This window comes from Chenopodium quinoa, unplaced genomic scaffold, assembly GCF_001683475.1.
Source record: "Chenopodium quinoa cultivar QQ74 unplaced genomic scaffold, ASM168347v1, whole genome shotgun sequence".
In the NCBI taxonomy this organism is placed as follows: domain Eukaryota; kingdom Viridiplantae; phylum Streptophyta; class Magnoliopsida; order Caryophyllales; family Amaranthaceae; genus Chenopodium; species Chenopodium quinoa.
In genome coordinates this window covers 8,030,240-8,044,091 of record NW_018743574.1, presented here as the reverse complement: position 1 = coordinate 8,044,091, position 13,852 = coordinate 8,030,240, and the positions used below count along the sequence as shown (strand labels likewise).

General features: G+C 33.6%; 2 protein-coding genes across 2 annotated transcripts; one reads left to right on the top strand and one right to left on the bottom strand.

Annotated features, from left to right (window-relative positions):
* Positions 1 to 1,204: 1,204 nt before the first annotated feature.
* On the top strand, positions 1,205 to 6,154 carry LOC110682493 (sugar transporter ERD6-like 6). The gene is made up of 18 exons (XM_021858832.1): positions 1,205 to 1,731; positions 1,848 to 1,910; positions 2,063 to 2,152; positions 2,335 to 2,394; positions 2,507 to 2,572; positions 2,666 to 2,731; positions 2,867 to 2,942; positions 3,353 to 3,417; positions 3,500 to 3,592; positions 3,686 to 3,766; positions 3,864 to 3,948; positions 4,161 to 4,207; positions 4,315 to 4,377; positions 4,459 to 4,518; positions 4,990 to 5,055; positions 5,155 to 5,214; positions 5,497 to 5,611; positions 5,775 to 6,154. Exons 1-18 carry the CDS (start codon positions 1,489 to 1,491, stop codon positions 5,885 to 5,887), a joined length of 1,512 nt encoding a protein of 503 aa, XP_021714524.1. The 5' UTR covers positions 1,205 to 1,488; the 3' UTR covers positions 5,888 to 6,154.
* On the bottom strand, positions 6,024 to 10,442 carry LOC110682494 (epoxide hydrolase 4-like). The gene is made up of 4 exons (XM_021858833.1): positions 9,509 to 10,442; positions 7,072 to 7,161; positions 6,589 to 6,656; positions 6,024 to 6,447 (listed from the first exon to the last, which is right to left on the bottom strand). Exons 1-4 carry the CDS (start codon positions 10,163 to 10,165, stop codon positions 6,309 to 6,311), a joined length of 954 nt encoding a protein of 317 aa, XP_021714525.1. The 5' UTR covers positions 10,166 to 10,442; the 3' UTR covers positions 6,024 to 6,308.
* Between the last annotated feature and the right edge of the window lie 3,410 nt (positions 10,443 to 13,852).

Here is a 13,852-nt window from a genome sequence, read left to right as displayed (position 1 = left end):
GGGTCCGGAAAAGGGCAGGCGACACTCCTAGTCCTAGATTCAGCCGTCCCCGGTGACCGGCTGATCACTAACCTAGGTCGTGTCGTGTGCTTCCGTGGTGCCATTTCAGAAAATAAAAAGAAAATTAAGAGTAAGAGAACTGAGTTACCTGAACGAGTGACGGTTGATGAAGTTTTGGAAATCCGGTGCAGTCGGCTTGTCAGAACAGGCGGTAGGCAGAAAAAGTCCAAAATGTCAGAGCAAGTTCAGGGGTCCGAATGTTCTCAAATAGTTCTCAAAGTGTGAAAATGACTCAAGGCAACTCTCCCTTATATAGGCGAAGTGAGAAGGCGAAGGGTCACTTCCAGAATTCAAAATTTGGGCGGGAAAATCTCTCGTCCATTCGTCGACTGACACCTGTAGCAGGCCGTCGCCCGTTACAGTGCGACACCTGTCACAGGTAACACGTGACCAATCACGTGCCACCTGTGAGGGGCAAATGATTAGGGGATTTTGCTCCTACCAATCGGAATGCGCCACGTGGGCCAATCAGGACCTGCCAAGTGTCCCCTAGTTGGAACTGTCAGGGCTTGCCACGTGGCACGCGCTTATTCGTCCACCTTGGACCTGTTATGTCACGACATGTGGCATACTCCATGCCTAATGGAGAAACCGGCCACCCAGGCCCAACTTCCGAGGGAAGCCCAATCGGCCCTAGGTTTACCTAAACCTAGGATGGGCACGTTTCCCAAGGTTATAAATACCTCCCTTAATCCTCATTAAGGGGGGGGGGACAAAAAAAACAACACGCGAAAAACATTACGGAACACACTAATAACTGGCTGATCTCGCTAACAAAGCAGATTACCTACATTAAACATTCTCACCTAGAGAGACCTTATTACTTTAATTTCCGCATTAATTACTCCTTAATCAGGTACTAACTTGACCGTTGGAGGCGGAGCTCACAGGAGTCTCCGTTATTTTGCAGGTACAGGCGTCCGGTTCCAGTCTCAGAATTGTAACTCTCCCGCAGGACATCAGAAAACCCCGAAACAACTACCATCACGAGATATGATCTTATACATCATACCTTTATTCACACACATTGCACAATAATTCCCGTTGAGACGTTAATGAATGAAACATTTCTAAAGACAGGATGTTTGATTTGCCTTCTTGACCTCTTCTCTACAAAGAGATAGTTACAATAAATAAACAAACCATATTATAAATCTCAATCAAAATCAATACAGGGTGGATCAAAACCAAATTAGAATAATCACATTGCCAAATAAATATTGGACCTCCATTTTGTCTGCCTTGAATAAACTAACATGAAAATAAACAAAACAACAAACATTGGCGCCAACAACTAAATAGCCGAAATTATACCATTTTGGAACAATAGATCTACTTCCATAATCTGTGTTTTTTCTCTCTGATTTTTTTTTTTTTGGTTGATCCAATAAAATTATTATTTTTTTTAAAAAAAAAACATCGGAAAAAATGAGCGGCAGCGATGCGGAGGAAGCGAGGGCGGAGCTGAAGAAGCCGTTTCTTCATACGGGGAGTTGGTATAGAATGGGTGGGTCAACCGGGAAAGATCCGATAAGTAGTGGTGGAAGTTTGATGATGGGTTCAAGACAATCAAGTATTTTTGGGTCCATTGCTAATATGAGTGAATCCGCCATTTCCATTGTTTTTTGTGTTCTTGTTGTTGCTCTTGGTCCAATTCAATTTGGTTTCACCGTAAATTTTCTTACTTTTTGATTGATTTTTTGAATTTGATGATTTGGGTTTATTGGGATTTTTTAAATTTTTTTTTTTTAATTTTTTATTTTATTTTTTATTTTCTATGGTTGTAGTGTGGGTATTCATCACCAACACAATCTGCCATCATTAAGGATCTTGACCTTAAAGTCTCCGAGGTGCGAATGTCTTTTTTTTTTTTTTTTTTTTTTTTTAAATCGATGATTGGTTTGAGAATACATCGATGAATTAATGACAAGACGTGTAAGGTTAATTTACTTAGAATAAAGTTTAATGATATAATTTGGTTAATATTTGATTGAGGTGACAGTTCTCCTTGTTTGGATCATTGGCCAATGTGGGAGCAATGGTGGGGGCAATTGCTAGTGGCCAGATTTCTGAATACATTGGACGCAAAGGGGTATGATTTTTTTTTACAAAAAACTTGTAATTTATTTGTGCTACATAATTTTATTGTATGGTTTGTGTCATTGCCAACAATTCCTAGGTATCTTATACGATACAAAAATTTTCAATTTTAATGAAGGTTTTTTTGTACTGTAATGTAAGTTTCTGATTGTGATGTTCTGGTTTTGATTACAGTCACTGATGATTGCTTCAATCCCGAATATAATTGGATGGCTTGTCGTGTCATTTGCGAGAGTAAGTGTGGAATTGCATAAGCATTGTGCTATTTGCCTAGTCTTTGTCTGTCCTGATGCTTATATATACATCTTTCTTGTATGTTTGCATCCTATTGCTGCGCTTACTACAGGATATCTCGTTTCTATACATGGGGCGGCTACTGGAAGGTTTTGGCGTTGGCATTATTTCCTACACGGTAAAGCTTTTTAGTCATCAGAGATTCATAGTTGTTGAATTGACTTTGTATATGATGTTTGAGAAGTTCTGTATTGGTCTTTTTGTGTATTAGGTGCCTGTTTATATAGCCGAAATAGCACCTCAAAACATGAGGGGAATGCTTGGATCAGTGAACCAGGTGATTTTCTGGTTTTACTATGATTTTAGCTGATCATTTGTATCATGAATGATGATTACCCTGTCTTCTTACAAATACTAATCCAAAAATAAGTACTTAAAGACTGACTAGTTGAACAATCTATTTCAATTTCAGCTTGCTGTTACCATTGGCATAATGCTTGTTTACCTACTGGGAATATTTGTTGAATGGAGAGCACTTGCAATTATTGGTATGCCATTTTTGTGTATACTTTATGCTTATTACTCTAGGTTTGATGTAGCAAAATGTTAACACGCTTGATATTAATATCAAAATAATGCTGAGATTAGAATGAAGGTGATCATTCATGCTGAAAATTCCCAGCAGTGTAAACCTTCTATAAAAACTTACAGCCTATGGATTTAGATCACGGTACAAGAGTATCTCATTACAGACCAGATCTTAAGGGGAGACGTCAATTCTAAAAAAGTCCTAGCTCTGCCTTGATGAGAAAGATGTTAGTGTCATCTGAATCTGTGACCTAGGACAATGTGACCACTTCTCTAATGTAGAACTCCATGACATTATAATACAGAATAAGCCCTGTATTCTATCATCATTATTTAAGCTATTCTGAATCTTAATTCTCATGTGTTGCAGGAATTTTGCCTTGTGCTGCGTTGATTCCTGGGCTATTTTTCGTACCTGAATCTCCTCGCTGGCTGGTAAAATCCATCAATATAGCTGTTTATTAAATATCTTTGTTTTAATGTATAACATTTAACTTTTGTTTCCTGGCTTTCTCAGGCAAAAATGGGGATGATGGAAGAATGTGAAGCATCTTTGCAAGTTCTGAGAGGATTTGACACAGATATTTCTGTTGAAATGAATGAAATCAAAGTAATCAGTTTAAGTTACTTTAGTTCTTTTTCCAAGTTAATAAATATTTTTATTTGGTTGTAGTAATTTCTTACTCAATGTGCTGTACTGCAGAAATCTGTGGCATCATCCCGCAAAAGAACAACAATTAGCATCTCACACCTCAAGAGGAAAAGATATTGGTTTCCATTGATGGTAGAACGGTTTATTAAGACTATGGTTTTATTTTTACGCTACTAACCTCCAAAGATATTCGAAATCTCTCCTCTAATGCTAAACTAATGTGCTGCAGTTGGGAATCGGGCTACTTTTGCTTCAGCAGCTCTGTGGTATCAACGGAATTCTGTTCTATTCCCGTACCATTTTCGAAAAGGCAGGTTAGAAACAGTTGGTGACTGCATTTGAACTTGAAATCCTGTAAAAGTCCTAGCAAAAAGATGTATCAAACATGTTGAAGCTGAAAAGTTAATAAGTTATCCATATCTCTAAAATTTTTGGAAATGTGGAGGCAAATATATCCTGAAACTTGTACTTTAAGCTTCATCCGTACATTAGTATGGTAATCTCTAATATACCACAAATTGGACAGGAATTTCTGAGGGTGCTGCTGCCACATTTGGTCTAGGGAGCATTCAGGTAACTAGATCTGAGTTAACTATATATATTTAATTCTGATGAGTAATAACAAACTGTAAAACGTTAACTGTAAACTCACACTTTCATCTTTCTGGGAAACCAAACAGGTAGTTGCTACTGGAGTTGCCACTTGGCTGATGGACAGGGCTGGCCGCAGGGTTTTGCTAATAGTACGTTGTGTATATATAATTGAATTTGGTGTGGTGATATATATGCATTCAATTAGAATTGACAGTCTTGAATCATAACAGGTATCTTCAGTTGGAATGACTGTTAGCCTCATCCTCGTCTCAGTTGCATTTTTTCTCGAGGTCAGTAATCAGTATGGCTTACTTCATTTTGTGTTTGCATACCTATAATACTTGAGCCGATCATGAGCCAGGCCAGATTTTACATTTTGTTCCATGCCTGATGGAGTTGAGTGCTTTATAAAGTAGGTTCAAGTCAGTAACTTCTGCTTAAATTCAGTTTGATCAAACTTATCTAACTAGTTAGAGCTATACATGATTGGTTTCAGTAAACACCTATCATATCTACTTTAACAGAAAAATGCAGCCTGCTGCCCCAAGTGGGAAAATAGATTCTTTTCCAGGACGACAATTTATGCTCTTAATCATACTTTTTTACCCATCATTGTGCTTGATTTTCCTCTTCTTTCTGATATAGAATCCGTTAAGGCAAAAACAAAGTACTGATAAGTTGATGAAGTATCAATAAATAAAAATTGCTTAAAATTAGCCATGCATCTGTGTAAGGCCTCCTACTCTTTATGTTGTTGACAGGATATCATACCAAAAGACTCAGGTCTCCACAACACATTGAGCATACTCTCTGTCATAGGCCTTGTGGTATGCTTCTGGCTCAAATTCCATACCTCGAATTACATGAAAAAATATATATATATATATATATTTAATGCATATTTAAGGCCTCTTTTATTTGTGCAGGCTATGGTGGTTTTCTTTTCTTTGGGAATGGGACCAATTCCCTGGCTTATTATGTCTGAGGTATGCCATTGAATTAATGCTTATACCATTCTATACGATACTGAAGATTTTAATTTATGGTTGGTTATATATTTTCATATATTCAACCTGTTTTGAATCCTTCTGACCTCTTTGATGTTATAGACTTGTGAAGTAGGTTTTAAATGCTATGACAACTCTCTAAATCTTTCATTTTCTGATTCATTTAGAATTGTATGACAGTATAACCTATCGAGAATTTCCATTATTATTGTAAGAATGAACTGAATATTTCGTGTTTTCCCTTCCGTTGGACTTGACTAGATTCTTCCAACAAGCATAAAAGGCCTTGCTGGGAGTGTAGCAACAATGGCAAACTTTCTGACTTCATGGGGTATCACAATGACTGCAAACTTGCTACTTGGTTGGAGTAGCGGAGGTGATTCTTTCTCCTCGTCTTTCCCTGTTTTTTACTAAACTAATTGATTTTTACGTATCATCCTCTATGAAAGCTTCGAGTGTGCATAATGCTGATCATTGGATTCATCTTGCTCTAGCATTTTTATCTCTGGATAAATCCTGATTTTCCTTTTCTTTTGCAGGAACCTTTACAATCTACACATTTTTTGCTGCTTCTACTGTAATCTTTGTGGCGGCATGGCTTCCAGAGACAAAAGGAAAAACGCTCGAGGAAATTCAAGCATACTTCAGATAGAAGCAGTATGTGGTTATCCCAATTTTACTCAGCATTTCATGAGTTTGCAGCATACAGAAAAGACAGAGGAAGGAGGAAAAGTTTTGCATTCCTCCAGTATATACTGAAAAACGACTGTTGTGAGAAATTTTGATCCTTTACTGGGACAACAATGTTACATGTTCATTTCATTCATTTGTCAATTGTTGTACAAACAATACGCGTTATATGCGTTAATATATATCATTATTCAGTACCTGAAACAATACAAATATGAAATTAATTTTATTTTTTTTTCGGTGATCTAATCACACATCTAATACTACAAATTGAGGGCTTGCGATAAGGAAATGCTCTGTCCAGAATAGCTAGTAACATTGATATAGTGTATTTTCGAACTAGTTATGTGACAGCTGAATCTGGACGAAGGTAGTAGATAATCTTACTTATGATCATCTCCATCAGCATACACAGAAGCCAAGAATCGCTTCAGACATCTATTGTACACACACGGCCTCTCAAGGTGAACCAGATGACCTGCCTTCTTTATGCCTTCATACGATGCTTTGTCTCCGAGTTTCCTGCAAATATCATCAGGTACATGCACAGCATCTTAGTTTCTTGGACAGTATATTGAAAAATATTTTACTGATGGGTACTCATACTAGTAAAAAATAACATTCAATATATGGCAAAATTAGACAAAAACTTGTGGAACATACTCTTTCATTTGCTGCGCGATCTCCATGGTGAAAATCTGATCATTCTCTCCCCATAAAAGATGGATTTTCTGTGTTCAAGACCAGCAAAAATTAGAAGGTATATAGGAACGTATGTCATCATCAAGTTTACAAATTAGAGTATGTAGGAGATATATTTAATTTCATAAACAAACTAAATTCCCTCTGTTACAAAATATTTCAAACTCTCTTATTCAAAACATTTCAAACTACAATTTATAACTTCTTTTGGAGTGAAAACGACCATTTTATAACATGGTTAATATCAACATTTTCTCTTGTTTAGTTTGATCTCACTAGTAGTGTATTAACTTTCAATCTTGTTTTTATTCATTCTACTATTATCACGAAGTATATGATTAATCCCTTTATTGTATTCAGTCAAACCAAAGCGTGAAAATTATTTTAAAACAAAGAGAGTACTAAATGAAAAATTACATAGAGGAAGAAAGGTAAGAGAGATACCTGTGTGAAGTTAGGGATATCAGGGTTTTGTTTGGCAATGACCAAAGCCTCAAGCAGTTCATTTCTCTCCTTTCTATTGGTAAACATCACCTGTCAATGTCATTTTCAATTTCTAATAGTTAGATGCTGCACACCACCACATTGATACACTCAAAACATATTTTTTGATGCAAGTAAGCATTAAATTTACATACAAGTATGACATAATAGTATAATTCAAAACCTACCCTTCATTTTCAGAAATTTATATACCTCGAAATCAAATTTGAATTTTGTAAATGTCGATATATGAAAATTTTATTTTATATTTAATAAATTGATATAAGTAATAATCTCCCTTATTTAATTGTTGTTACTTCCTCGCTCCTTTAAGTGCGGACATTACATAAAATTTTTGAGCTGGAATATTAGTATAAAATGTTCATTTAATTTGATTTATATTTTGTCCACAATTAGCAAGCTTTAGTGAGTTTTTATTTTTATTTTTTAAAACTAATGAATTAAGCTAGGTTGATTACCTAACTCAAGTTAATGAGTAACTATAAATGCTTGTTTGGAAAATTTTACCATGTACTTTTTTCAACCAACCAAAAAACTAATGTAACATTCAATTTCCAACCAAATGACTCCAAGTAAAGTACATTAGTACAAGTTTCAAATCTCAATGCAAACCATCCCCTTTTATTAACTTTACCATGCATCAATTATTCAATGTACTTTTGCTCAAAAAAAGTTATTCAATGTACTCCTTCGGCCTCAATATTAACTTGAACTACATACCATGCATTACATTCACATTGCATTAGACTATTATTATAATTATTATTATAAAGTGCATAGTTGTTATTTTTGTCTTAAACGAAATAAACTTCTTTTGACCTAAAACTTTATGTAGGGACCATGGTCCCATAAGTAAAAAAAATTCAATTTTCTGAAGTATGCATGATAATTACTAATTAAAGCTCCTTCAATTCCTTTTCATATTAAAATGCAATAATATATGTTTTTCATTGTTCAACATATAAGAACAATGGTTAGCATATACATACAAGTATACAAATTGTATGATTAATTTTAACTCTATCTCAATGTATGTTTTCAACCTATTAATAATTCATAAATTTAGATTACATTTAATCTGAAACAAAAGTAGTAATTACACAATTTGCTACTCGTATCTTGGTCTGACCCTCTAGAACATGTAGATGTTAGTTATTAGTTGAACAACTTAACAATTAAAAAATACAAAAACACTTTAATAAACGTGTTTAACTATTTATTACTCATTGTAAGTTGAAATACAATTTAACGAGACCCTTATTTAAAATTTGGAAGGGAGAAATATAATGCTAGTTAAGGAAGAATGATAGTGACATACATCGTATATAATAAAGGTGGTGTAATGTTCAAAAAGTAGGTGATTGAATTTAAGGGCTGCTTATGTATTTGGCAATGACATAATTTGAGAATATGACATTTGCTTCGATATAAATGCACATTACCCATATTTGTAGGGGTAAAAAAATTGCTTGCAATTCTTAAAGCATGTTTCTAATTTGGCTCTTGCAGAACACCTGATTCACCTAATGCACTTTAATCACCAACTCCTAACAACCCCTCATTCCTCACATCAGCAAATATAGAAAGGAAGAATTATGGAATGAATTAGATCAAGAGATCAATGGCTTTTTATTGGAAATACGTAATAATTGTGAGAGGTTAAGGGTTTATTTGATTCTTATCCAATAGGTTGGATGATTGTCATTTATGTGTATGTATATCAATCTTCCTACTCTATTGGGGTGACTTTCCTATCATACTCTAGAAAGAATAAAAGATCAATGTAATGTTTGTTATATTAAGATTACCAACCCTTATTTAATTAATATAATCATGCAATCACGTATGACTATACACATATTCCATAATTAATACTACGTATATATCATAATGGATTTTTTTAAATTAATATATATAAATAAAATTACGTAGGTATGCATTTATCTTAAAAGGAGGCGGAGTTAAATGTGCGTAAATGAAGTATTATATTGCTCCAACCATAACCATAAGAGCATTATTTATATATTTTTTTATATACTTTTTTTATGGATCAAATTAGCTTAGTGTTTTAAGCTTTTAAAAATTATGTATACATCTGCCCTCAAAAAAAATAAAAAATTATATATACATTCAATTGGTTTCTTATATTAGAAGGTTATATAATACATTTAACTTTAATTTTCATCAAGACAAATTACAAAATAATAAACCCTAATATACAGCATGTTGACTCTTAATCTACATAATGGAGGAATATCAACTAATTTAGCAGGTTAAAATTTTGAGATGACATATATGGGATAAAAAGTTCAAAACCTTTAAGTATAATTATAGTAGGAAAAAGCCTAGTAGTTAAGAGTTGAAGTTAAGTTATTACCTTAAGGTAATCCTTGTGCAAGCGATCAGGAAACCACAACTTCTTATGAGTTGCAATCTTAAGCAAAGTTTTCAAACCCTTAACCGACGTCGGCAACAGCAACTCCGACGACGACTTAAACCCCATCCTATTCAACTCCGCCTCACTGATCGACTCCGTCATAGCCAATATCGAACCCGACACCACCACCGCCTCCACAAGGTCCGGCCACAACTCTGCAAGCTTAAAAGCCACCATCCCACCGTAACTAAACCCTACAAGAGTGCACCTAGTAACACCCAGCTTCGCCAAAGCCGCCGCCAGACATTCCGCTTGAAATGTCGGAGACCTGTCAGCATTGCCTGTGCAAGACTTCCCAAAGAATAGGAGGTCAGGCACGTAGACAGAATATTTCTTAGAGAGAGCTCCTACTTGAAATTGCCACGTTACAATACCCTCGGCCGCAAACCCGTGGATAAGGACTATCACGGGTTTCGGCTTCAAGGGTTGTTTATTACTAGGTTTTTTCTTTTTGTTTGGTTTCGATAGGGTCTCCGCGGGAACCCAGAATGACATGGAGGTTCCCGCGGGCTCAATTTCCACGGTTGTTGGCCGGATACCGGCCATTTTCATTAGGCCGTGGAGGAGAGGCTTTTGGGCCTCCACTAGGTTCACCATTGTTATATGGTTTAGAAGAGAATTAACAAGGAAAGTATACTAGAAGACAGAAATGAAAGGAGGGGGGAGAGTAGTAAGGCTTGTTATAAAGGGTTAGTTGTAAAACTTATGTGTAGCAAATTAAGGAATTGTGGGGAGTTTGGTGATGAGTTGTTATCTAAAAATGCATGTGAGTTGATTTATAACATGGAAGTGTTTAATGCATGTACTAGGAGTATATAGTAACTTATGCAAGAGAAATTGATTGATATAAGAGTTGAAAAGAAGTTTATACTAGAATTAGAGATTACTTATAATATGGTATACACTTGTATTATTATAGAATGACTATAAAATATGGTATGAATTGTTAGTTTAGCTGCTAATTGGTCAAGTTCAGGTAGTGTAGATAGAAGTTTGGTGCTGAGGTCCCGTTTCCACTGACCGCGTAAGTGCTGGCGCAAATTATTGATTTTTTGGGGGATTCCGGCTATTGATATCCAAGAAGTAAATAATTATTTCGTCTTTTTTAATCGCAATGTATATCATTTTATTATATTAGTATCCTAATTATATTTTAGTAAAAATTATAGTGTATAAATATTGGTATTTTGAATTTATAAGATTAAGACAAATCTAACAAAATTCCACATATATAACTATGTTTTATTTTCTCAAGCACTACGTACTGTGATAAATCATAAAATAGTGTGCTAGACAATTTGGAGGTGGAGGTAAATAAAGGTTTCCTTCCTCTTAAGTATCACTAGACACTAGTGCATGGTTGGGCTTAAACTCCCAACCTTGAAGCAAATGGTGTTCTCCTTTTCACTAAGTCAAACTTAACTTGATTTAATCATACATATTTTATTAAAGGTTTGATAGATGAGTTAGGTTTATTAGTAATTAATACTCAATGTATAAGAACTAAACTTTGATTGAAATGTACAAGTACATTGATTATGAGGGTAAAGACCAACATCACATGAAATATAACGAGAGCGTGAAAGAAATAGAGAAATTACGAGTATCCATCATATATGTTGAGTGTAAGTGTAATACGCTTCTATTCTAAATAAGAGTGAGATTTCTTGTGGATATGATATTATATACTTGTAGTATTAAGTTGCAGTTTGTTCATATTTGAGGAGAGCATTATGTGACTGGCAATGTAAATTGACCCAATTGACAATTTTACTGTCGATCAATTTGCATGTAGATTTTTCGTTTTGTAGTAGGAAGTTGTCAGCATCCTAATATCATAATTTCTTGTACGAAAATCAATTTCATTGCTTATTGTGATCGATCTATAGGGTTCTTACCTCTAATATTAAGATGAGTGGCCAAGTTAAAGTGCAGTAATTGAGAATTAAACCTCTATTATTGAATAAAACTACCATGATTACTTATTAGGGTTAAACTACCATGATTAGAGATACAATAGCGTGCAAAGCTCAATTTGTAAACATTGTAAAAATAAAAATAAAACTATTCTATGTGGCTGGCTATACCATGGGGTTTACTTTATTAGTGTTATAAGAGAAATTTGTTCATTGTTACAAGGTTATTCAATCAATGTTATATAAATTACTTTGTTTTTTTACTAAACCAGCCACACACAAAATGTATTGTTGTAATATATATACTTTTGGAGGTAACAAAATTAAACATGTGGAACATTATTTGTAAAATTGTAAGGTGATTAATTATTTGGGATGTCCCTCAAAAAAAAAAATAAAAAAAAATAATTGAGGGATGGATGGCCTAAAGTAGCAATGTGATATGATGTAACAATAAACATCTTTAGAAAGATTTAACTTGATTTTTGTAGCACAATTGGAAGTACTATGTAATTTTTTAAAATCCCCCCACCCAATAACGAACTTTAAATTTTACACTTTATCAAGGGTTAATGTTAATTAATGGTTTTGTTTAGATTTTTTTTTTTTTTTTTTTTGAATAAAATTTGTTTCTATTAAATTGTATATGAATTGTTGATTGCATAACTACTATTTTTTTTTTTGAAGGGAGATTGCATAACTACTATTTATAATGATTACATTTGGATCCCAAAATATGTACGAAATTGTATTATTATGTGACCACGTACATATATAATTAGCTCACTAATTAATCACCACAAGTCTACAGTACCTTCATCTAAATTTAATTGTCACATTGTTAATTTGTACTAAGTATTACATCATTGATATGACAGCTTGTCGTTTGAGATAATTAAGTTGCAAGTGTTGACTGTTGATGAAGAAGTTTGACATATTGACAATGTATGTTGTTTCAAAGCACATCAATTCAAAAAAAATTTAAAAAACAAAAAAATGTGGGGAGTTGTTTAGATACAGATCAACTGTACTTCCTAATACCTGGACCCTCTTTACCTAACAAGTGGTCGTAAAAGATGAGTGCGAGTTATCTGAATTATAGTTACAAGTAAGTCGTTTGCCTAGAATTGTACACTACCCGATCTTACAAGCAATCTCCCCTTTGTCAAAATTCATTACTTCTTAGGAACTTTCTTTTTTTTTTCAATGGATTATTGGATAATTAATCATGATTGATACTTCCTTGAATAGATTTTTTTTATAAAGATTTTTTTTTTACAAAATTATAAAGACTTGTTCTCTTTAATATGTTACAGATACTTATTGCTTATTCTTTATAAATTCAGATCAGATCATAACAGAAACATTCAAATCGGATTAAAACTTTTTATTATCATGTATTTATTACTAAATATCGTCAATTGCGTATTAAAAAACTTATAAAAATTACACAATTAAGTACATGATGAGACGAATTTGATAAGATCCAATTGATGATGTGGTCAAACTTAGTCAAATTAATAAACCTGATTTTACAGACTTGATAGTAATTAATAAAAATTTAGATCAGACTCAATCTTCTTATTTCAAGTGAAAAAAAAAAACAAGTCCTAAATCTTTATATGAGTAATTTACAAAGCATATTACTTAAATTATCATTATATTATCAGCTGATTATATATATAAATAAAAAAATAAAAAGTAGTTAGTACATACTCCCTCCGTTTTTAAATACTTGCTTCATTTCTTTATACGCGGAGTTTTAGGAGAATTTGAAGAAAGTAATAAAATATGGAGGTAGTGGGATAGTTGAGAAAATAAAAAATTGTAAAAAGCAAAAGTAGTGGAAGAATAGGATAAGAGGGAGCATTATGTTGGGTCCACCAAGTGTGAGAAATGAACTAAATATCATAAAAGCTTTCCAAAAAAGGAAATGGAACAAATATTTAAAAACGGCGGAAAAGGAAAGTGGAGCAAGTATTTAAAAACGGATGGAGTAGTATTTGTCAAGAAATAAGATTTAATGAAAAAACATGAACAAAAGTCCTTTAAATAATTACTACACCAAAAATACCCCTTTTTTTTGACAAAAAAAAAAAAAAAAAAAAAAAAAAAAAAAAAAAAAAAAAAAAAAAACTAACTCGGCTTGTTAAAATTGTTAATCTTTAGCGTAAGAATTTAGAGCATAGTTTTGGGCTTCAATGATGTTCCGTGTTATTTTAGTGATACCTGGGGGCCTCTTTTGTCATGAGAAAGGCCCAAATGCTTTCTGACGAATTTTGTAGATTTTTATCCATGCTCAACGTCTGTGTGCTAGTGTACATGTGTTGGAGACCGGTGGGAAATACATATTGTCCACCAGGACTTT